We start from the raw sequence: 23738 nt of genomic DNA, 5'->3' as shown, positions 1-23738 counted from the left end.
AAAGAATACAGAAGAGGGTGAAAATGTTGGAAAGTGGGCGCCAGACAACAGAGGGTTTTGAGGGCAATGAGTTTGATAACACATGAGAAAGTCAAAGGAAAGAAGACATTGAAATCATAGACCAAGCCCTCAGTGGCTGTAGGAAAATTTTGGGGACAATCTAATCATTAAAAATATTAATGATCAATGTTAATGTTAAAATTGCAAAACCTTTGCAGTAACATCCTGGGAGCAAATGTAAGTAAATTGCAATGATTCAGTAAATCACTTTTCCAATGTTGTTTTATTATATTGTTGCTCAGTTGAAGTTGCCAGGGTAGTTTCAATGACAGTGGTAGTCTCTAAAGATGTTTTGCCCACCAGTTTCTGGCAATCTTATTGAGGGTGTGATGATTCTTCTACTTATGTTGTAAGTAAAACAAAACACAACACAACAAAACGACACTATTCCTTCCCTACACCAGTCTTATAAAGTTGGAATTTCATGACATTTATCCTAGTAAGTATAACTTGTGAACATGTGGTTGTTATTGGAACTCTGACTCCTTTGCATTAGATGGAGCTGTGTGACTGGTTCAGACCAGTGAGTTATGAGCTAAAATGACTGTTGCCATTTTTGGCTGAAGCATATAATTACCAATGTGAGACTCTCCTCATCACTACGGTCAAGATGTTTAAAGAATTCTATGTTTATTTTCAGAAAAGTATAAACACTTCTTAGTCAATTATCACAAAATTCAGATGAAAGGTAAATTAGGCAACAATTGCAGGTAGTTCAGTAGGCATAAATATTTAATGTAGTTTTACATGAGTTGAAGTTGTGCACACTCTGTATATTCCAATAGAAAAATAATACTGTCCATCCATCGAAGGTGATCTTTCTGAAATGGAAAATAGACATTTGAGGATCTATTGTACAAATTGCAAGAACAAATAAAAATAATCGACTTGTTTACTACAAAACCTTAAGCAACCCATGCTATTCTGAAGTTAATTTATTAAGTTAATATTACATAAATCCTAAGAAAAAATAAATTAAAGAAAACCTATAGGAAAAAATATATGTGGTGCTAAAATATGCAAGGTGCCATGTTTCTGCAAAGCTTTCTATAAATCCAATATTGAGTTTATTGTGTATGAGTCATCACAACTCTGCAATGCAAATTAAGATCAGGAAAATAACACATGGACTTTTAAATTTTTTCACTCTTCATTTATGAATAATTTATAGATACCTTTGTGGCTTATGTTCCCAATTATACCATGAAGTGAATTTAGAATTATTATTTCCAAAGACACACTAGGGAACATATTTATAAACCCATTCTCTTTAAGATGGGTGCATCTTTGACAGTACTATGACTAAACAGTAAGTTAAAAACTTTCCTTAATATGTTTTTTTTTCTTTCTGAAGTATCCATTTATGCTTACTGTCGTTTATTTAGATTTTCTTTCATGATTTTCCTTGATACCAACAACATGTTCTACAAGATATCTGTTAAGATAAGGGACATGTTTCACAGCCAAGGAAATGAGCAAAAGTTGACAAACATGTATCTAGGGTCATTAATTTCATACTTTAACTGAGCAAATCAGTAGCCCATTAAGGACTTGAAAAAAAAAAAAGTATTATTCCTAAGTGCTTAAGTTACTGGCAATGGCTGACAAAAATGGAGAAAGAACTGTGTTAGGGTTATCTCGATGGTTGTTGTTTTATACTCTGAGGATTTTTTGCTATACAATTATAAGAAGACATATACCACTATGCAATGTAACATTAAGAGCTCGGCACAGACTGAAAGATGACTGCTGTCAAATGGTGACAGTGAATTTGGTATAATCCTGATGCCACCATCTACCTCATTTGGAGAAATGGAGACAGTGGGCTCTTGCAGAACACTTAAATAGAGCAGTCCTGAAGGTTGGATAGCTTGTAACAGATGTTCCATATAATGGATGAATTACAGGGAGAGTGTCTGTAATACACTCTATCTCATCCAGTGGGGTATGATTGATGCTGCTTATTAGCCTGACTTAACATTCTGTGAGCTGAGGTTGTGAGACAAATATATGAGCTTTGATTTACAGATACATACAGATCAGGTGATGAAATGTCTTTGAAACAGTGATTAGGTATTTCAAATGAAGTTTACTAATAACAGTTCTATTTCTTGAGTTGCCACAAAATAAATAATTATATGAACCAATAACCTCCTGAACAAAGCACATAATTCAAAGAGACTTGTTTTATGTTATAGTTTTCTGTGATTAATGAACACTTAAATTAGCCAAATCAGAATGCTGACAAATGAGAAAGCTAATGCTTTGGCATAGATGATTACCTTATGTGTTTTAAAAAATATTTGTGTCGTTTGAAATTTTGTACTTTTACCTAGGATATTTTAAAATCTAAGACATAATTTCCAGGGAACCTAAAATCATTTATACTATTTGTTTTCAATTTTTAAAAATTTAAGTATTTATTTTACAAGTGCAGTACTTCCAAATCCTTTAGTGCCCTTGGTGGCTTATAACAGCTTTCTAACCTTTATTGTAATTTTTGCATTGTTTCATTGTCAATTAAACTGAAGGTATGGCAAAGTCTTATATAAACATTCATAGAATGAATATATGTTTTAAAAATATTGAATACTATGATTTAAATCAATTTTATAGTATGTATTTTGTGTGATATCAAGTTAGTAGCTATTAGATATGCAGATATTGATGATCGTTACTTATATAAAAAACAAGTACCTTAGAACTATCCATCATAGGCTCATCTACACACTTTTTCTAAAATGAAGTATAATTTGTGCATTTAACTTTTTAACTTCTTTTTTAAACTCTGTCTTATAATCTTGGTTTCTCTGTATCTGAAGCCCTTCAGCATTTATTTCACATTTGGGCAATTCCTTTGTACACTAAGATAGCTATTGCATTTTGCTCAAAGATGGAAGCCATCACAATAGAATCTTTAATACATGTAAATATGTATTAATATGAACTCATATTTCACGCTTCAGGAAAGTGATACAAGCTGTCATTGCTTCAGTTTACTGAATATACTGAGATGGTCCTGATGGTGTTTCACAGTTTATCCTAATGACAATAAACCAGCAGAGAGCAAAATTATGACAAACCTATAAACATGCTGATTTGACCCTGAAGAAGGAGAAACAGTCAAAATGCTCCCAATCACCTTTAGCATGTATTATAAAATTTTAATTGAACAAAATGGGCAAAACAATCAGAATATTACTGGATATTTTAGTCAATGGATAATCAAATAGGATTAACTGTTGGAGAAATGTATACCATTTTCCTGCCCATATATACCATGAAGAACAATGATTCATTTCCTTACAGATTAGAGAAATAAAAATTCTTTCTCTAGTTTAGAATATCAACAATAATATCTACCATTTACAGAGAATCATTCTACCATTTGAGATCTCATTTCAGTCTCCTATTAAATCTTCAGATTAGATATTATATGCCTATTTTACAAATGAAGAATCCAAAAGAGGTAAAATGACTTGCTTATGGTTATCCAGCTAGTGTCAGAGTGAGATTGAGAGCTGGGGCTGGGTTATTTTTATAATGCTACACTGTATTGGCTGTGCAAACTAGTTACACAGCCATTTTAAACAATTTGAATCATTTTTAAATCAGGCTATTGAGATTCAACTAACATTTACTGAGCACAGCTATAAACTAGGTCAAGTGCTAAGTGCTTGGGTTGTCCAAAGATACTGCTTTTCCAAATGAAGCACAAACACAGAAGACCTTTCTTTGCTACTTTTTATATACCTTAAAGTTATGCAATTTTATGTTCTCATTGCCATAAATAACCTTGCAGCTGTCACTTTTATATCTCAGCTTCTGAATGCCTGCCCACTTTGAATCTTGTAGTGGTTATTTTCTATCTTAATGAACTGTTTCTATAAAGCCAGGAAGTATCTTTCCCCTTTTCCTCCTCAGTTTTTAGGTACCTCAGCAATGATCCAGAAGTTTCTGAATGTAAGACCTACTGATACTCAATCAACAACATAGAGTAGAGGCCCATGTGCTCATGACTGCCAATATTTATACATAAAGTGTCAAATTAGATTTTCCTAATACATACTAAAAAATAAAGTTAGACACACTCTAGTTTAAAAAAAAAATAAACACAAGAGGGAGAGATATTTATATGAAATATTTTTTACCAAGAATGATTTACTGATTCTTTTCTTTTCTTTCTTGGCATTAACAGACATCATCTGCTGTTCAGTTTCTCCCCTACTCTTTCACCTCAGTTCCTCTAACTCATTAGAGAGCTAATTGCCTTTGTAATTCCAAATTAAGGAGTACTTAGTGAAACAGAGACATTACCTTTGCCAGGTGTTTGGGAGAACAAAATCTAATCTTCAGTAAAAGTCAGCAAAAGTTTCTTCCAATCAGTGCTGGTCCTCTCTCTGTTCAATATTCATGGATTTTTGTGTTGTTCAATGAAGAATCATTCAGAGACTTGGCTACATGTCATATGTTACACAAAATCAAGAAAATAATTAAGAATTGAGTATTTTGGAACATAGGTTGAAATAAAACAAGATTTTAGGATAGAGACTAAAGTGAACTTACCAATTTTCCATTGTTTTTGGAGGTGTGAGCAGTCATTGGACTGATATTCCACAGATGTTTTGTTTGGAATTTAGATGCCTGGTTACCACATACAGGTTATGAAAGAAGGGCCATGTAGTATTTATATGCTGTGTGAAACTGTATTCTAGGCTTTATGGGAAAACAAATTACTACCCAATACTGAAAAGACATGCTAAAACAATCTATGTAACAGTCACAGAAAACAAATGCATTGAGGAAATTAAAAAGATCACATGTTACAAAGGATCGCTGGTTGGTTTAGGTTGTGTCTATAAAAACTATGAAAAGGGAGTAAGTAGATGATTTTTCCAAACAATTAAAACAAATGAACACAGGTATAAGTACTCCAGTATTTTGCCCAAGTAATAATATCGGTGAGTTTAAGACAACCTTTTGAACATTAAACACCGTTTTTCATTTTGTGTTGTTTTGTTTTCATGACTTTTGACATAATTTACCCGTAGGTAGGTAAGAAATAATGAATATCGAAGGTTTGAAAGATCAGCAGTAACAATTCAAATGAAAGTCAGGTGCTTTTTAAAGCAGTTGGAAGTTTTATCTTTCCTTCACAATTGTGGCGATCATAAGAAAGTTTAAAATGAGAGAATGAGAAGAGATCATGCAAACAGAGGTCTGTTTCTTTATTATTGCTTAGTAATCCTGGTGACGTTTTGTCCAGAAGTGATTCTTTTCTACCAAAACCTAGAGTGTCTGGGTAGGAAGTCCCACAAGATGTCCTCAGAAAATAGTCATTAGAATTTGATATTTTATATGATTGGCAAGGCATGGGGGTCAGAGAAATTTCAGATTTGTCTGGTGGTCATTTAGACAAAAATATAAGACAGAAAGTGGTGATGAATAATGTTGAGCTTCCTGGTCATGTGGTCTAAGATTAGAAATTTAAGAGGATTACAGTGTGAGACCTATTCTTAAAGGCAGATGTGAGTGAAAAACTGCTTATTTTCAAGATAAGCTACACTATCTTCTATCTCTTTCTTGGCTTAACAAATGTCTTTCATCCAGCTCATGTATAAAATGTTCTGACTCCAACACAGAGATTGTCACTCCATTCCCTTCTTATAGGACTCTTTTTTTTTCCCTCTCCTTCTTTATTCCTTCCTTTTCTCTCTCTTTCTTTTTCTCTTTCTTCCTCCCTGCTCTCCCCTTTCTTTCTCTTTCTTTCCTCATTCCTTCCACAAATATTTATTACTATTTGTCGGGAACTAGAATGTGTCAGGAACTAAGTAGGTCCAGGGGATACAATAATGAATAAAACGAAAATGATCTGGCAAGTGATGATGGAGGGCAGTATAGTAATTTAAAAAGCTTACTTTGAAATTAGTCTGCGTATTCACTATTCCACAAATCCTAAATCTCCTTGAGCCTTAGTTTCCTTATCTGCAAGTTGGAATTAAAATTGTATTCCTCTCATTGTTTTTATATGATAAGCTCAATAGATAAAGTGAAATAATTCATATGGGCCTTTAGCACAGTGCCTGGCATATAGGAACTAAATAAATTTTAGTTGTTTTATTATTAATGGAGCTTATGATCAGAGAGTAAAATGTGCTGCTCATACATCTGTATTTATTTGCAAGATAAGCTACACTATCTTCTGTCTCTTTCTTGGATTAACAAATGTCCTTCATCCAGTTTATGTATAAAATGTTACATTGTAAAAAGATATCTTCCTTATATTACATTGTAAAAAGATATCTTCCTCTATGTCATGGACACAAGCTGTTCATGGCTAGCAGGTTCTTAGCATAGCACTTGCCACATATTATATGCTTTCTAAATGTCTGATGAATCAGTGTTGCATGAGTGAATGAAAGGTGAGCAAGGTTAAAGTTAAGCAACCTGCCCAAAGTTACATAACCAGTAAAAGCTTGTGAGGATGTGAAATGGTCTGTCTGACTTCAAAGTCCATGCTTTCCTTTTATGTATTATTGCTCACCTCTCTGCTCCTACTGTAATTTGGTTATTACACCTATCATGCCACAGGATTTGCACTTGCCAAGGTTATCATTACCTTCAAATTGCTCAATCTAATGGTAAATATTGGTTCTTATCTTACTTGCATTTGACACCGTTGCCTATTTTGTCCTTCCTGAAATTCTCTTTTCTCTTTGTCCCTAGGACTTGATTTCCTTGGGATTTTTCCCAGTAGCTTGTTTTCTCCAGTCTTTGTAGATTCTTCCTCCTCTTCAACATTAGTGTTTCCTGAGTTTCTCTCAGTCTTTGTAGATTCTTCCTCCTCTTCAACATTAGTGTTTCCTGAGTTTCTATCTTGAGGCTTTATCTTTTCATTCTTTACATACTATCTCTGTACTTTCATTTCCATCTGATTGTGCTTAAATCTACATATTAACTTCAATGTTTCTCTCCTAGCTCCATCGCCACAAATCTATTTGCTTACAGAATATTTCTCTCTGGAGAGCCTTATCTTAAATGCTGTCCCTTTACTCCCAATCCACTTCTCTCCTTACCTTCCAGACTACATGAAAAGCATGATCATTCATTAGGGAGGTTACATAATTTATCATCAAAACCAGGAAAATTTTGAAAGTGAAGGGGCTTCAATAATAACTACTCTGTCACTCCTAGTTTAATTCGGAACTGTCTTAGTCTTGCCAGAATGTATGGTCTCCCTGCCATTGACCGCTAAATTAAGCCTCACAACTGGCATTAATTTTTTACTCTTCCTTCTCATTTTTCACAGACAGTGAGCCACCAAGTTCTATTGATTCTGTGTCCTTCTATTTTTTTCAATATGTACACTCTTTTAAATCTCCATTATTATTGCTTTTTTTCAGACCTTTTTTTATTTCTTGTGAAGATTATTGCTATAGCTTCCTACTTGGTCTATTAGCAGCCACTGGTCTACTCTCCTCGAAAACACTCTCTGCAGTTTTCAGAATTATCTTCTTACAGTCTATATATACTCACATCCCTTTCCTGATTTGGTCTTTTGATGGATATCCATAACTTTAAGCATAAAGGTTAAGCTCTCTCTCATGGCATTAGAAGGCACTTATACCCAATCCCATCTCATCACTTTTCCCTCTTGCATACTAGAATTGTCGTGGCATACAGTAGGTACTCACTAAATAATGAATAAAATAAGAACTTAACACATAGTCCACACACCAAGAACTTATCTCAACAAGTTTACACAAATGTGAAGTGATAGTAAATGCCATTTTTATATCAAGATGGATATGTAAGAAAAATAGCTTAAGTCTGTGGGACAAAATACATAGTGAAATCTGATCACCTTATAGTTTGTGACTCAAAAATATATAAGATATAAAATCCAGCTGATTAGAATTTTTCTCAAAATGGAAGAGTGAAGTTGGAGTACTGTTTCAAAATAGCAAAATGTTCCTATCAAGAAACCTGTGAAAGTCAAAGTCATTTGACTGAAATATCAGTGTCAAAGAAAATGTGCCCTCTGGCAGTTCTCAATGTTTGTTGAGTAAACAGAACACAAACTTAGTCTCCATCAATTGGTTGTCTGTACATGATAACAATTTTTTGTTTGTTTTTAATTTGCAGGTACACACACACACGCACATACATTGCTTTAATCATTTCCATCAGTCAAGTCAATTATCAACCATCACTTCAATGAACCAAACTAAATGTGCTGCAGAGAATCCAACACATGATTGACCAACAAATGTTAATGTCAAACTACTTACTGTAGATAAAGTCTAAGCTAGGGAAGCAAGCCATTGGTATAATTATTTACATAATCTTATCCAGTACTATTGATAGCAGTGATCTAAAATTTCCACAATGGTGTAGGATGTTTCAATAAGACACTGAATGAATGAGATTAGAGTTTCTTCAAGAGGGAGGATATTTATCTACCCATTTTAAAGATTATTCATGTTTAAAAAATGAAATTATATTAACTGAATAACCTCCATTCTGCTCTAAAACATAAATTATTTGCAAATTTATTTGCCATTACTATTAATTAAAATTAAAATTACACTGAAAACATTTGTCATTGTCCTGTGATCCCCAAATGTTGGCCAACCCAACTTTGTTTTTATGACTACTTGGTCTTTTTCTTTGCACTAGATTTGTTATTTATTTATTTATTTATTTATTTATTTATTTATTTATTTACTAGAGACTCTTTTGAGTCCAAAATATTGCTTCACCATATGAAAGCTTGTGCAATCTGGAAGTATAAGGTCAGTGTATAATGGGGAAAAAAAACTATGCAATCTCTATTTTCCAAAAGAAACTTGTGTTAAATAATTGTACATTTTAAAGTTTGAAACTTTCAGAAGTGGCCAGATGCTAAAGATAAGCACTTATATCAGTTTGGAATCTATATGGTTCACAAGGGTAGTTCTATAAGAAATGTAAAGATAGAGCCCATTAACACATTAATACTGCTTTATTCTCAGATCAGATTCTCAAATTAGAAATATGTTCAAGGTTTTCACTTAGTTTCTCTTTCACAAGTGTTTCTCTTGAACACTTTCACAAGAGTTCAAGTTTCTCTTGAACTCTTTCACAAGTGTTTCTCTTGGACACTTATGTTCAAGAGAATTCACTGAATTTCTCTTTGTATTGGGAAAGTTATAGTACTTGTATCCTTCCAAGGGCAAAAGACAGAAAATTCTCCAACTTTTCTCTCTAGTTAGTGAGAATCACTGAAAATTATAGTTTGGAGAAAATTTGTAGAGTATTTAATCAAAGGTTCCAAACTGGTTTCCATCAGGTAGTAATTGACATCTTTAGGTTATCTTCTGCTATTTGAAAATGAAACAAAAGAAAACAAAATTGGTAACACTTCACAAGCAGCTAAAATGTAATGTGTCCGTTATTGGCTACATTTAAATCAACTAGTTTGGTAATACCAGGTACTGCATGATGATAAGAGTTTTTGGTGGGAAATAAAATAGAAATATGAATTAATGTTTAACACAATAAACAAAATCTTTCAAAATGGGGTAGAATAATTAAAAAGATATATCATGCAAAAAGCTGATAAAACCTCTGAAAAGGCTCTAATAGGCTAATTTTACAGACGAAAATACTAAGATTTAGACAATTTTGTTGTAATTGTAAAAAAATAAGATATTTTAATATCCTTTGCTAAACTCCTTTCCTTCATAAATAGTAATACATAATTTAATAGCTATAGAAGTTTGGCTTCATGGCTGTGTAACCTGAACAATCACTCAGGTCCTTACTTTAGAAGGTCTCCATATGTGGATTAATGCTCTGCTGTCATAGTCTTGAAATTTTTACAAAGTTTTGACCCAAGGGCTCTGCATTTTTAGTTTGCACTGGGTTGCAGAGATTATGTATATGCCTACGCTGTCACTTAGTATTTCATAATTTCCCCTAAAAGACTGAAAGTTATCCGGAGAGCTTTACTTTTTTAGTGTTTCACATGCATTTCTAAAGATGCCTCTCACACTAGAAGACTAGTGGCCATAGAGCCACACAAAGGGGTGAGACCTTGGTGTCTTCATCTTTCCATTCCAAATGCCTAGCTCAGTGCTTGATACAGAGAAGGTGCTGAATGAATGGATGAGGTAAATGAATAGCAAATTATCAACAGATATCTGTTGATTTATTTAATAGACAAAACAGTCAAACTTTTAATAGTTTTAGATTCTTAGTGACTAGGTGATTGGGAGAGGTTAAAGGTAACATACTCAAGGAAAAATCTTTCTTGAAAAGAATAAACGAAATTGAATTGATGGAAAGTGTAAAGGAAATAAGATTGAAAGACAGGTTTATCCCCAAGTTGAACAAGTGATAGGTGGGAGGAAGGGTGAGTGGTTATAAACAGTGGGATATCTTTAAACAAATTACATCCTCAGGTGGACTGTTTCTTCTCAGATTCAATTTAATACACATGAGATTCATCCTGTAAATTGTAACCCAGGAAATGAAAATTGTGTCCATGTTTGGAGAAAGGAGTGCATATGGGTTATGCATTCAGGAAGAACCAAAAGATTATTGATTCTTCTTTGACTGTCCCAAGTGTTCTTGACCTGCTGTTTTGTATTAATAAAGAGAGTATTATGAGTATAAAATTTGCATGAAGAAGTGAATTTTTAAACTCTTTTTTCTGCCTCTGGGCAGAATAAACAGAACTCAATGCTCTGGTCCCCAGTCACTGCAGCTTAGTTAAACACATTTTATTCTTTGAACCATGATAGTTTCCTACAATTATATTGGCTTTGGGAAACATATTTCTAACATTAATTTTTGTAAAATAAGGTAACAAAAAGCTAACACTCCTTTTTCTGGAATCTTTCATATTGTGTTCAATCATCTCTCATATTTGTGGAGAGTATTGGTTCCTTACAAATTGTGTATCTCATTTAGTGTTATCTCCGAATGATCAATTTCCTTTACCCTGGATCATAGTACAGTTCTATCTATCTGTAAAGAGGTTCCCTATAGCATTGTCTAGCCTTACTTTCTGTTTCGTTGCTGTATCACACTTGAATAAGTGACTTAAATTGTGCACAGATGTCCAGGTGTGGCTTTAACATCCTTTTGTATTTCAGCAAAATAATTTATTTTAACATATTCATTACTTCTATTATCGTTCTGCAAATTATTCCTGGTGGTGCTATAATGCTGGTTCACTGAATATTAAGTATGTGAGAACAAGTGATTTTATGCTTCAGAGGATTATTTATGGGAAAATTCAATTTTTGGAGGATGATAAAATAGTGGAAAAGAAGAGAATAATAGAATGACATTCACAAACAAAATGAAGCAACAGTGGAAACAAGCATTTGGGGGAAATGTAGCTTTAAAGTAGAGAATGGGAAGAGAAGCAGGAGGCGTTACTAGTCAGGAACACTCAGATTCTAAACAGGCAATATGAAGTTTTAGGGCTACGCCCCTGAGCTCCAATTTGATATGCTTATGGGGCCAGAAGAAGAATTTCAGGATTTGGTAACATGCACAAAAGAATTTCATAGACTATCTCTGATGGGACAGGAGATGATAAAAAAGTAGCTTCCATCAGTCTTGGGGAACATAGATTTTTAGTCCCCTGAATCTCTACTGAAATAGAATTACAGGGTTATGGAACTATATCCCTTGCCACCCAAGAATGTTCCTCGTGCTCAACAATGAACAAAGTGAACTGCTGAGACAATCCAATGATGGTATTCTACAGGAAGATGTATGATGGAATTGTCTTTACTGTTCCCATTTTTATGTGACACATACTTGAATAAGTGTACTTTAAGGATTCTACTGCTGGAATTATAGCCGTCATTAGAAAAACTCCATTTAGAATGCTCAATTTTGGCCCTGTGGCCTGTACTATTAGAATTCTCTAAGTTTATAAACCAATGAATGGGAATAGGAGAAAGAATAGCAAGGTAAAACTATTTCAAGTTTTATTTCACTAGCCAACATGAAAACAGCAATAGTCAAACATCCAAGCTGCTTCAATTACCAGGAACTGTTAACAAAAATAGTAAAAATAAAAAAAGAAGAACAAAAATCCCATTAAGTTTTTAAATCCATGACCAACCAGGCAGAAAAGGCAAGCTATTTTTAGTAATTTTAGAAAAGTAATGCAAATATATAATAGAAAATTGGTGACTTGATCAAACTTACTTTAAATGAAAGCTTGAGCTGAATGTTACATGAATATTCAGACAATAGAAACCTGTCTGAAATTTCTTTTGGACATAATTCCAAAATTTATGCATTTTATCTTCTCCTAGGCATAAAGCCAAAGACTAAAAGAGCAGAACATAAAAAAGCTGAACCTGAATTATGTTCTAAACCCTGTTGAGTTTAATTTTACTTACAAAGCAGAATGTTGGTTTGCCACTTAAATTTGCCCCTCACAACCCTGTAAAAATACCTAGTTTCTTGTTATCAGCCTCCAAATTGTGTTATTCATTTGGAAAGCTCCAGTTTTAAGAGCATAATTCTAAATTACTAGGCAAGTGCTACCCAATAAATATACATAATCTAAAACAGACCACAGCAAGAGAAGAAAGTGATTTTCCATAAATTTGACCGCAGTATGGTGTTTGCAATTCCATGAGCCTTATAACTTCAAAATGCACAAAGGAAAAAATTTAGCTAAATGGAATATCATGAGAGGATGAGCACTTTAAAAGGTTGATGTTTTATAAAAGGGTAATACAGATACACATTCTTCAGATAAATTTGGAGAAAAGTTCAAATAGCCTTTTGAACAGAAACACACCGCAAAATGAACAAACTCACTCAGATACCCACTTATTTCAAAAACAACATTTTACTTGGACCAATGATGGATGCACTACCAAAAATCAATAAACCTGTAATAATTTATACAACTAAAATAAAGATATGTTGAAGCTTACTATATGCCTTATGTTTCCTATTCAAGATATTATATATTATATATATATATATAATATTAATGAATTCTTAAAAATTATGAATGGAAAACAGTCCAAGTGGATAAAAGGCAAGTTGATCTAAAATATGTTTTTGCTATGGATTGTGAATTTTTACTTTCAGAGATCATGCAAAGTGTCTTAGCATGCAATACTCTCATCACTCAAAATGTAATTAAGATCAAAAAAGGAGAGGCACTAGGTACGATTCTGGCAAAGTTCTATATCTTATCTTGAATTTAGTTTATGGTGAATTCACATTTGTTTTATTGAGTTATACACCAGTACACAAATAATTTGTGGAATTTTCTGTAGGTATATTGTATTGCAAGCTAAAAGAAAAGAAAGAAAAAAAGAAGAGGAAGGAAGGAAGGGAAGGAGGCAGGGAGGGAAGAAAGGAGGGAGGAAGCAGAGAAAGAAGAAAGAAAGAAAGAAAGAAAGAAAGAAAGAAAGAAAGAAAGAAAAAGAAAGAAGAAAAAAAAAGGGAATATGCATGCTAGGAGCTGTATTTCCCATACTGGAGTGTAATGTGCTAAAGGAAATTGGTGCTGTAGTCATTTATTTAATTCAATTCAAATAAGATGTAACTTTATAGGGCTGCAGAATTTGGTAGCCTGGTTCATAGGTGGAAACCACTTAAGTGTCATTTCTGCACATTCTGTTTGACATTTTCAGACTTAAAAAACCCTGTCATTGAAAACTTACAAATGCCACCATATTAGGCATGCACTTTTCCTGTTTTTGGGAAGCAGAATTTAGAAGTTAGTGGAGGAAAAAAAGTGCCTAGGGCTTCCACTAACTTTGCATTTGAAAACCACATCTATACACACACAAATTTTATCCCTGTAGTCCCAATATCTGTGGCTCAACTGTTTAAAATTTCTGTTTTACATTAAGTTTGTGACACACTAAGTGACCATTTATTACTAAAGGTGTTTTAGACCCTGAAGTTGAATCTACAGGTTTTGTCTGTTACTAAGAAGCAGTTTTGCATGTAATCTTTTCAAAGGCAAAAGGTTAGACAAAAATAACATATATTGTAAAATTGAAAGTAAAATGCACAGTACTGATGTGCTCAAAGTCCATGCATTTAAATTCCTTTGTATGATAATTTATGGTGATCATGTCTTCAGACTGCACTATTAGCATACTCACCCCTAACAAGAAGTTCTGCCTCATCTGACACACTGTCTGCTGTGGTCTGTACCCTGCAGCCATATCTCCCAGCATGCATCAGAAGGATGTTCCTGATCATTAAATCTGCAGAGGATGCTTGCTGAAAGAGGGATGAAGTGCCAGTTTAAAATGTTGCAAATCTGCCTAGTTCAAGGTGGTTTAAGGAGAACTTTGCACATTCAGTCAAAGGGCCCATTTTTGTCCTTACAATTTATATGACAACAATACAGAAACCAAACATACCCTATTTTAAGGAACACATGGAAGTTGTTTTCAACAATTTCTAATATAGAGTTTGAACACTTATATTGCATATAATGTTTTAGCAGCTACAATACTTAAGAAATATTTAAATATGCACAAACATTAATATATTTAAAAGGAGGGGCTCCTGAGTGGCTCAGTCGGTTAAGCGTCCGACTTCAGCTCAGGTCATGATCTCGCGGTCCGTGAGTTCAAGCCTTGCGTCGGGCTCTGTGCTGACTGCTCAGAGCCTGGAGCCTGTTTCACATTCTGTGTCTCCCTCTCTCTCTGACCCTCCCCCGTTCATGTTCTGTCTCTCTCTGTCTCAAAAATAAATAAACGTTAAAAAAAATTAAAAAAAATATATTTAAAAGGATAGGAAAAATAATCAGTGAGCCAAAATTATTGCTTTGATATTTAGAGACAGGTCTATATTGTGGCAAGACATTAGTTTTGAAAGGAATAGAAACTTGTGAAAATTAATTATGAGAAGCTAGCAGTCAAAAGATTATGCTGTGTGGCTTTATTGAATGGCTGCTTTTGTGAGTACACTGTAGGCAACAGAAAGAGAGGGTTTAGGTTACAGATTGCTGATCCCAAAGCCATGCATCTTTACCTAACAAAGATTTATTCCTCCCATAACCACCACCATCAGGGAGTAGGGTCAGCCTGAATCTCTGTTAATCAATGTAGTTACAAAACACAAAGGATGTTCAAAACACTTGACTCTTGTTGGGAGCAAGATGATTAGAACATAGTTGAAGAATAACTGCAGTTAAGGAGATCAATAAGTTCCAGGGAGAATATCTTTTAGATGTATCAGTTAATGGGAACTATGATGACCCTACACATTAGAACGACAGGTACAAACCTTTCATTACTTAATCTTGGCTTTCATTCACTCTATCAGGAAAGATATATTTCTTTTTTGTGTGAACATGCAAAGATATGGAATTCACAACTCATAAGTATTTTTTTTTTTTTTTTGGATAACAACATAGCAAAACTCCAATACCCTCTTCAGTTTTCATGTTGCAATAAAAAACAATTGACTGGAATGAGAGTAGAAGCACATAGCTTGAAATGACATTTTTTTAAAAAAACTCAACACTTCTCTTCAATAGTAGTTGAGCATAGGAAAGAAGGTTAAATGCAAACCACAGAGAAGCACTTCAGATTAGAAATCTTTAATTTTTTGCTGGAATAGGCAAATTACCTGAAAAAAATGATGCATTTGTCTTTAGAGGGGAGTACCCCACTGATTATTTGAGTTCATTTTAATTTTTTAATCTTATTTTGTTATCTCATTTTATAAATTGGTCTATATCTTCTTTTGATACAGACTAATGGGTTATATAAAAATCATAAAAGTGAGAAGAATTTCTAGAAATTCTTTGGATTCTTTTCATTATCCATAGCAATCATTGAAAGTGTGTGAAGTCATTGGAAGTTTTTACCTCTCAAATTATGTGTCTTTATTTAAATGAAATGCTTAACTGTACACTATGTTTTAAACCATTTCTTTCTGGTATTTCATTTCTGTTTTTTTTTCTATTAGTCTTATTATAGGAACTTTTAAGGGTATTGAAAGTTTCTCTCATGAAATAAATGTTAAGACATAGTCGGTTTTAGTCATTAATAAAGGAAAGCTTCATGGTGAGAATGCATTAAAATATCATAATAATTATTTCAAGGAATGTGACATTTGTCCAGTGAATGTCCTACACTCCTAATTTCCTTAGGATAAATTGATACTCTTAAATTTCATTTTCTCATCTCTATTGGAATAAGCACTTACTCCTTTCAAATCTGAAAAGGAAATTTATACTTTAAATCTCTTTGGTTTAATATAGGTAAACAAAAGCAAGTTGTAGACATTATAAGCCATAATTCAGCTTAAAATCAATATAATTTAATATTGTATAAATAAACTGATATTTTTATGACTTTATGTGGCATGGGTACATTTCAGGTGTGAAAATTTCTTTTTTCCCCTGTATTTTGAAGTTTTCTTTATAGGGTACTGAAATCAATCCGGAATCAATATGCACACTATAAATCCAGAATGAACCCTATGTCTAATGGAAAAGCCAAGGAGAGGCCCTGAAAATCAGAGAGGACTTTATTATTTCCATAAATAATAGTTCTGAAAGACTGTGCTTGGTGTTTTTTGCTTTGTTGTTTTTTATTTGTTTGTTTATTTTTCAATATCACAAACTGATTGGTGGTAGTTTAATGGCAGAAAAAGTAATGATTTTACATCAGTTTTCAAACTCACATTATTGAAAAATTATTGTGTAAAATAACATTCTTGTGATTAAATAATTTATTGTCTTAATATCTGGAACTTTATCTTCTCAAATCACTGATTTCTTTTTGCCCTGGATGAAAGTCCCAAACCTTTGTCCTTTCTGTTGAATTATAGTAAAAGAAAAGCTCAATGGGATTAAGAAGAGTCTTCATTGAAAATCACATAAATGTCTAAGGAATTCAGGAGGATGAAGTATAGATTATCTTTGCTATGCTGTCTTTTACTTGATATCCACAATTAATAGTATGCAATGCTTTATTAACTGTCTGAGGCTCCATCACCATCTATCAGGAATAAAAAGTCTACACCCTATTGCATTTATGTCAATGTCAAGACTGAGGAGTTGAAATTGTCTCATTTTGGGCTCATCCCTTCTCTTTTAGATTATATCTGTGTTGTATTTTTACAATTATAAACAGGGAAGATTAAAAGTGAAATGAATGGATTGTGAACAGTAAACCTAAATTACCCTTTCAGTAGATTTACTGATCTTTCAAGAGAAATAATGAGAAGAATTCATGTGGGAGCCCATTATACTCAATCTCAGCCCACAGTATGTGAGAGAGAACCTCCACAATTTAGTGCACTTCTAATGAAATGGTTACTTACAGCAGATGCTTGCTTTCTTAAGCATAAACCTCATTTTCACTTTTTCTCTCTCAGGAGTTACTCTGTCTTCTCTTGTTTTCTTTGACACTTGCTTTATATCTTGTCTTTCATGCTTTTTTTTTTTTTTTGGCTTTATGAAGAAATTGTGTTACATGTTACTTCAAATGAACTTCCCCACAACCTGTACATAGCACAAGCATTGTGCACCTAGCATAGTGATTCCCACATAGTGGGAGCTCAACAAGTATTTGCTGAATGTATGAATAAATGAAGCCTCTTTAAGAAAGAGGCTGGTACACTTATGGGTGAGCATAGCCTAATGCATAGACTTGTGGAATTACTATATTGTACACATGAAAATAATGTAACATTTTATGTCAACTATACTTTGATAAAAATGAATAAAGAGGTTGTATTTTCATTTTCTGTGAGGGCAGCAACATGGCTAATTCATTTACATTTCTTGTTCACAGAGTCTCACTAGAGCAGTTGCTAGATTATTATAATTTTTCTTTATGACTTTGAAATAATATAGGAAATGTCATCCTTCCACTCAAGTCCAGATCTTTATTGAATTTCACTTTGACTAAATGTCCTGCTCATCCAACATAAGAATATTAGTTAAGACTTCTTAAAAATGGAAACTCATATAACTTTGCTGTTCAAAGTGTTGGCTGGCTCTTATTGCCTTGAAGATAAAGTCCAGTCTCCTCATTTAAACACAGAAGACTCTTCAAAACATGATGCCACCTCCTATGACAGCAACTTGAGCTTCTACAGCCTTACCTTCATATTTCCACATCCATGGGAATACTTCCCATAATTCTGCCTATTGTTCTGTTGCAGATGCTCTTGCTCCTTTCTTTGCCTGAGAAGATACGTCTGGTTATAGCTCAAATGCCTTCTCCTTGGTAAAGTCTTTCTGGACACTGTCTAGGCTTCCTTAATTCTTCTACTGTTTAGTTATGCTTCAATAGCATTTTACTCATGCTCCCAACATCTACTATGGGCAGTCCCAGAGCTGAGCTAGGTGCTGATGTAGCCAACAATCATTGGGTGAGCTAATGAATGCATGGACATTTTGCTTCCTTCCTTCTCTGTGCCTGACATACCTCCTCCATCCCCTTTTTTTATCTTTCAAAGAAATTAGTAAGATAAGTAAGAAAAGACTGGAGAAAGACATTAAGATAGTGGAAAAATATGTAAGGAGTAATATACAGATTTTGGAAAGACTGAGTTGTGTGAATCCCTGCTCTACCGTTTATTAAATTTTTAACTTGGAAAACTACCCTGTCTGAAGAACTTCTCTCACAGCTGCAATATGATAATGCAGGGATAGCCCATAGCAATGTGTCTGGCACATAGTGTTTGATAAATGTTATCTGTTTTAACAGGGCACCGTAATTGCATTCTTAGCCAAGACGAGTCTTTCTTTAATTGGTATTCACTCCTTCAACAAATGTCTATCAAAGTTTTGCATAGCTGTAGTAAGGTTTCTGATAAGTACTTAGCTTTATTATATATATATACATATATATATATATATATATATATATATATATATATATATATATCCCTCTTTCTCTCTTATAAGGAAACTGCTGCACTCAGAATAAGAAGACCTGAATTCTTGCCTTAGTTTAGCAACTTCCTTAGCCCTGCAACTCTGGAAAAGTCACTTTATTGGGATAATAACAACTGCACTGTCTCTCTCATGAGGGAAATCAAGTGAAACAAAGTACACACATGAACTATTGGGAAATGCTTCAAAAGCGTAAAATACTTTTAAAACATTCTTTTCCCAGCAGTATTTAGCAGAATGCTGTGCACATAGTAAGCATTCTGAGAATGTTTAGGGAATGAATCATCTAAACAACAAGTAACTTGAATTGAGTGTTTTTGTAAATAGTGGACTCAGAAACCTGCTGGAGATGGCAGTCTATGCCGTTATTTAGGGTTCATTCAACTTTTCCCAAGGGGCTCAAATAGGGTATTTCCAGCTTCCGCAGCCCTTGCCAGACACACAAACCATTCCCCTCTCCAAAGCAAAAGTAACAGCATATAAATTCTGTGAGATGCAATAAAAAAATCTTTTCTAACTTAAAAAAACTGGGTATCAGTTATGAGACATGGATTATTAGATATGATTGATGTTATTGACATAAAATCTTGAATACTGGAAAGATTTTCCTTGTTCAGTATTTCTTTGTTTCAGAGGATGATTTAAAATATCCTACAATGAAAAGGAAATTATATATATATATATATATATATATATATATATATATATATATATATACACACATTAGTTTTCTTTTTATAACTATTTTTTCTTAAACCTTTACATAATAGGTTTTATATTCATGATGGCGTAGGTTTTAATATATTTTTTAAAAAGATGACATTAACGTGCATGCCTAAATAATTGGCATATTATCTGAAATAGAAAAATTAATTGTTGCCAGTGAAATAATACTGGTCAAAAAACTACTTGACAAAAACATTTATGGCTATAATGGTGAAATACTAAATGGATCCGACTATGCATTGAAAACTAAAAATAGGTAAAAATGGCTTTTACATCCCATTACTAGGACTTTGGTATTCAATTTTCAACACATATACTAATAATGTATTTTTAAGTAAGAAGAAAAATGCAGAAACAGTTTTACTTAGTGACATAGGTTAAGAGGAAGGAGTTGATAACTCTGATGAACTCAGAATACCCAGATATCCAAGATGGATTATTTAGTATTATAAGCACAAAGTCAGGAATTCATGGGAACAGTCCACTGTCTTGGTTAAAATGAAGATTAGACATTATTAAGCAGCTCAGAGCAAGCATATGCAAGACAAGTTACAATTAAATTTTAGTGTAATAAATTTAAAAATAAAAATATTAAATCATACTCATTTCCTAGATGACAAACTTGAATATATGAAGAATACTGAATGAATGACAAAATGCCATGTGTGGCACATTAATGTTCCTTCTTTCCCAGGTAGACGTATAGGACTAGGGAATGTGACATTTAATATGTCAGTGGATGCCAGATGTTTGTTCCCAAATGTCTCTTATCTGAAAGTATGTGCATTGACTCTCTGTTTTCTAGTGGCAAGGTAAATGGGCATTCCTTTATTTAAGATTAACATAAATGACCAAGGCAAAACGGGTCTGCTATAGACTGTGTGTGTAACCCCCCTCCCTCACATATTGAAATCTAAACCCTAATGTGATGGTATTTGGAGGTGAAGTGTTTGGGAGGTAGAGTACAAATTGGAGTAGTGCCTTTACAAAAGAGACCCCAGAGAGTTCTCTTACCCCTTCTAATATGTGAAGATACAGTGAGAAGATGGCCATCTGTCACTAGACACTGAATCTGCCAGGGCCTTGATCTGGGCCTTCCCATACTCCAGAACTGTGAAAAATCAATTTCTGTTGTGTATAAGCCACGCACACTAGGATATTCTGTTATAGCAGCCTTGATGGACTGAGACACGCTCTAAGTGCTTACAATGTCTTTTCTATACTATTCCAGTGTCTCTAAGTTAAAGGAGACATGAAATAGATGAGGTCACACAAATTATCAGCATATTCATTCTTGAAGTTACTCTTAGCTCCTTTCTAACTGTTGCTAAAGTTTCTTTTTCATACCTGCTAATAATATCTTATGTATTCACCTTTTATTATTAATGAAATGATCGCTAATTAATTCAATACTTATTTCTATGGGCTATAAGAAGTTTTGGGTATACATATATAGACTCTGCACGTGATTGTCTAGTTTAATGCAGCTTTGATGAAAAAAAAAAAACATGAGAGGAGTGTGTGGAGTAGCTTTTCTCTTTCTGTGTGCTTCATATAGTTTTAACAATCATTCCATGAGCATTGACTTCTAAATTTAGTTTTTAAATAGTAGCTTTCAAACCAGCTCTTTATATCCTCCATGCTATCCCCTATCTCTCTCTCACCCTTACCCATCTGACATGCCATTGCTAGATTTGTTTTTCCCCAAAACTGATTTTATTTACAATCGCAAAATCTTCACTGGCTATCTTTACTTATGGCCTACAAGGTGGTCCAACTTCTTAATCAGTATTTAAGGCTGGACTCAGCCTACTTTGTCTCTCACCATAACAGAAAATGTACTCTCTGCACCTTCCCTCAAGTGGTTCCTCAGTGACCCGCCAAAATTTCCAAATGCTGTCTCACATATTAAGGACTTTTTCTTATTTAAAAACACAGAACAAAACAAAACTTAACTGACTACTAGGACTATAATTTGTGGGTCACAGTGTAAAATGAAAATACAGATCCCCTTGTCCAAAAATTATTAAGAATTTCAAAATGATGACAGCGGAGCACTACACCAAGCACAAGGCCTTTCTCAGTGTGCCCAACCCTCCAAGCCACACTGATATTGTCTGTGATCTACTGGAACACATATGCACATTATAGGCAATGGTGCTCTTTGGAATAAATACCACAGAGTTGGCATCTTTTCCTAAACTGTATGCCTATCTTTCTCTGCCTTAATGTCTGTATCTTTTCTTAAAAGCCCACTGTGGGGCTTAAACTCATGACCCTGAGAACAAGAGTCACATGCCCTACCCACTGAGCCAGCCAGGCACCCTTGTATCTTCTTTTATATTCTTGATTTGTACTTTTACTCAGTGTAAAAAATAGAAATAGAATAGATTGCATCTTCTTACATTTGTGTTAAAAATACAGTGATCTAGAAAGATGTTACTAATCAAGACAGAGAAAATGTTTTCCTTTAGAGTGAATTATACCATTGTCTAGTAATGGAATAATCTTACTATCTTTTACCAAGCTTATGCTTCTTAAATTACTTCTCACTGGTGTTACATACAGAACTATGTATCCTGAACTAGTCAGGAAAAATTTTGTTCATCCACGCATTAACATGGCTTTGATTACAGCTAGTAATGGCATGACCACTAGGAAAGCTCCAGAATAATAAAACTTTACAGTAGATACATATTTTATTTTATGAGAACTCATGGCACATGCACAGTTATAAAATTATTCATTCATTCACTTATCAATCATTTGTTAGAGTAACTATTTTGTCTAAACAGGAAATTGCAAATACTTGGCACCTTTGAAGTTATGCCCTTTTCCTTTACTCATAGAAAATATACCTGAGATTTGACCCAACCTATGCATTCTGCTCGACACAGCTTCAGTTGACTGGAATTTGTACAAGATACAAAATCTGTCATGTCTGAGCTGCACATGCTACAAGATAAGAGAAAAAGTATGCCTTGGAGAAATGCACAATGCAATGTGTGAGGTAGACAAATAGCTATAATACAATGTTATATGTTAAAGAATTTAGTAGTATAAAAAATCATTGTATAAAATACCTATTTTAATGTGAGAAGATAATTACCAAATCGTCTTGTTTAACTAGTTCCTATAGCAGTCGAGAAAATTGAGGATTAAGAGGTGTAGGTGGCTTATTCAAGGGCAAGTTAAGTGTGGAGATAGAAGATCCTTCAGTACCAGAATCTCAGTCAAGAGATCTTTCCATTCTACTATTCTGTGTATGAAACTAATCCTTATTATTCTGTTTAAAACTGTAGGTAATTTGATTCGCTAGTACTAATTAAAACAAAATTTGGCAAATGTATAAAAATAAAATGGTTTCATTGTGTAGTTACAACCATGAAATTAGAAATTGCTTTTATTAGAAATTACTTTTCTAAATAAGCCACAGAATTATTCTGACAGCTTATGCTTTTCATCAACCATATCTAGACATGAAATGCTACATCTCGCTTTAAAATGCTAGAATCACCTTTTTTTTATTTTTTATTTTTTTAAATTTATTTATTTTTGACAGAGGGAGAGAGAGAGAGCGAGCATGATTGGGGGTGGGGCAAAGAGAGGGAGACACAGAATTTGAAACAGGCTCCAGGCTCTGAGTTGTCAGCACAGAGCCCGATGCAGGGCTCGAACTCACGGAACACGAGATCATGACCTGAGCCAAAGTCAGACGCTCAACTGACCCAGCCACCCAGGTGCCCCTAGAATCACCTTTCTGATAATACACATGACCCATCACCCTCATTTGTTCATGGTATTATCCACCTTTTCTGACTGTTAATTCAGCAGCAAAAGAATCTTATATATATGGCCCTCAGCTAACTTTTTTTAAATGAAGCCATTGGCAGTTTGTAATGGCATATCTTTAGTTGAAGGAGAACTGGCCAAACTTGACTTCTTAACCTAAGCATGTAATCTAGATGGATCAACATTTTACTGATACATCAACATTTCTGTTCTCTTTTTCTTAGTCTTGGAATATTTTCAATTTATC

At 33.8% G+C, this 23738-nt stretch overlaps 1 protein-coding gene across 3 annotated transcripts in view; it reads right to left on the bottom strand.

Annotated features, from left to right (window-relative positions):
• CNTN5 (contactin 5) overlaps window positions 1–23738 on the bottom strand; it is a 1407026-nt gene that overhangs the window by 106017 nt on the left and 1277271 nt on the right. For all 3 annotated transcript variants that reach the window (XM_040489700.1, XM_040489698.1, XM_040489699.1), the window contains one exon: window positions 14208–14328. In XM_040489700.1, coding sequence (XP_040345634.1) covers window positions 14208–14328 — 121 coding nt within the window. The remainder of the gene's footprint in view (window positions 1–14207; window positions 14329–23738) is intronic.

This window comes from Herpailurus yagouaroundi, unplaced genomic scaffold, assembly GCF_014898765.1.
Source record: "Herpailurus yagouaroundi ecotype Mexico unplaced genomic scaffold, PumYag 180, whole genome shotgun sequence".
Lineage (NCBI taxonomy): Eukaryota > Metazoa > Chordata > Mammalia > Carnivora > Felidae > Herpailurus > Herpailurus yagouaroundi.
Note: the sequence above shows the minus strand (reverse complement) of the source record. Positions and strands in the feature narration are given on the sequence as shown.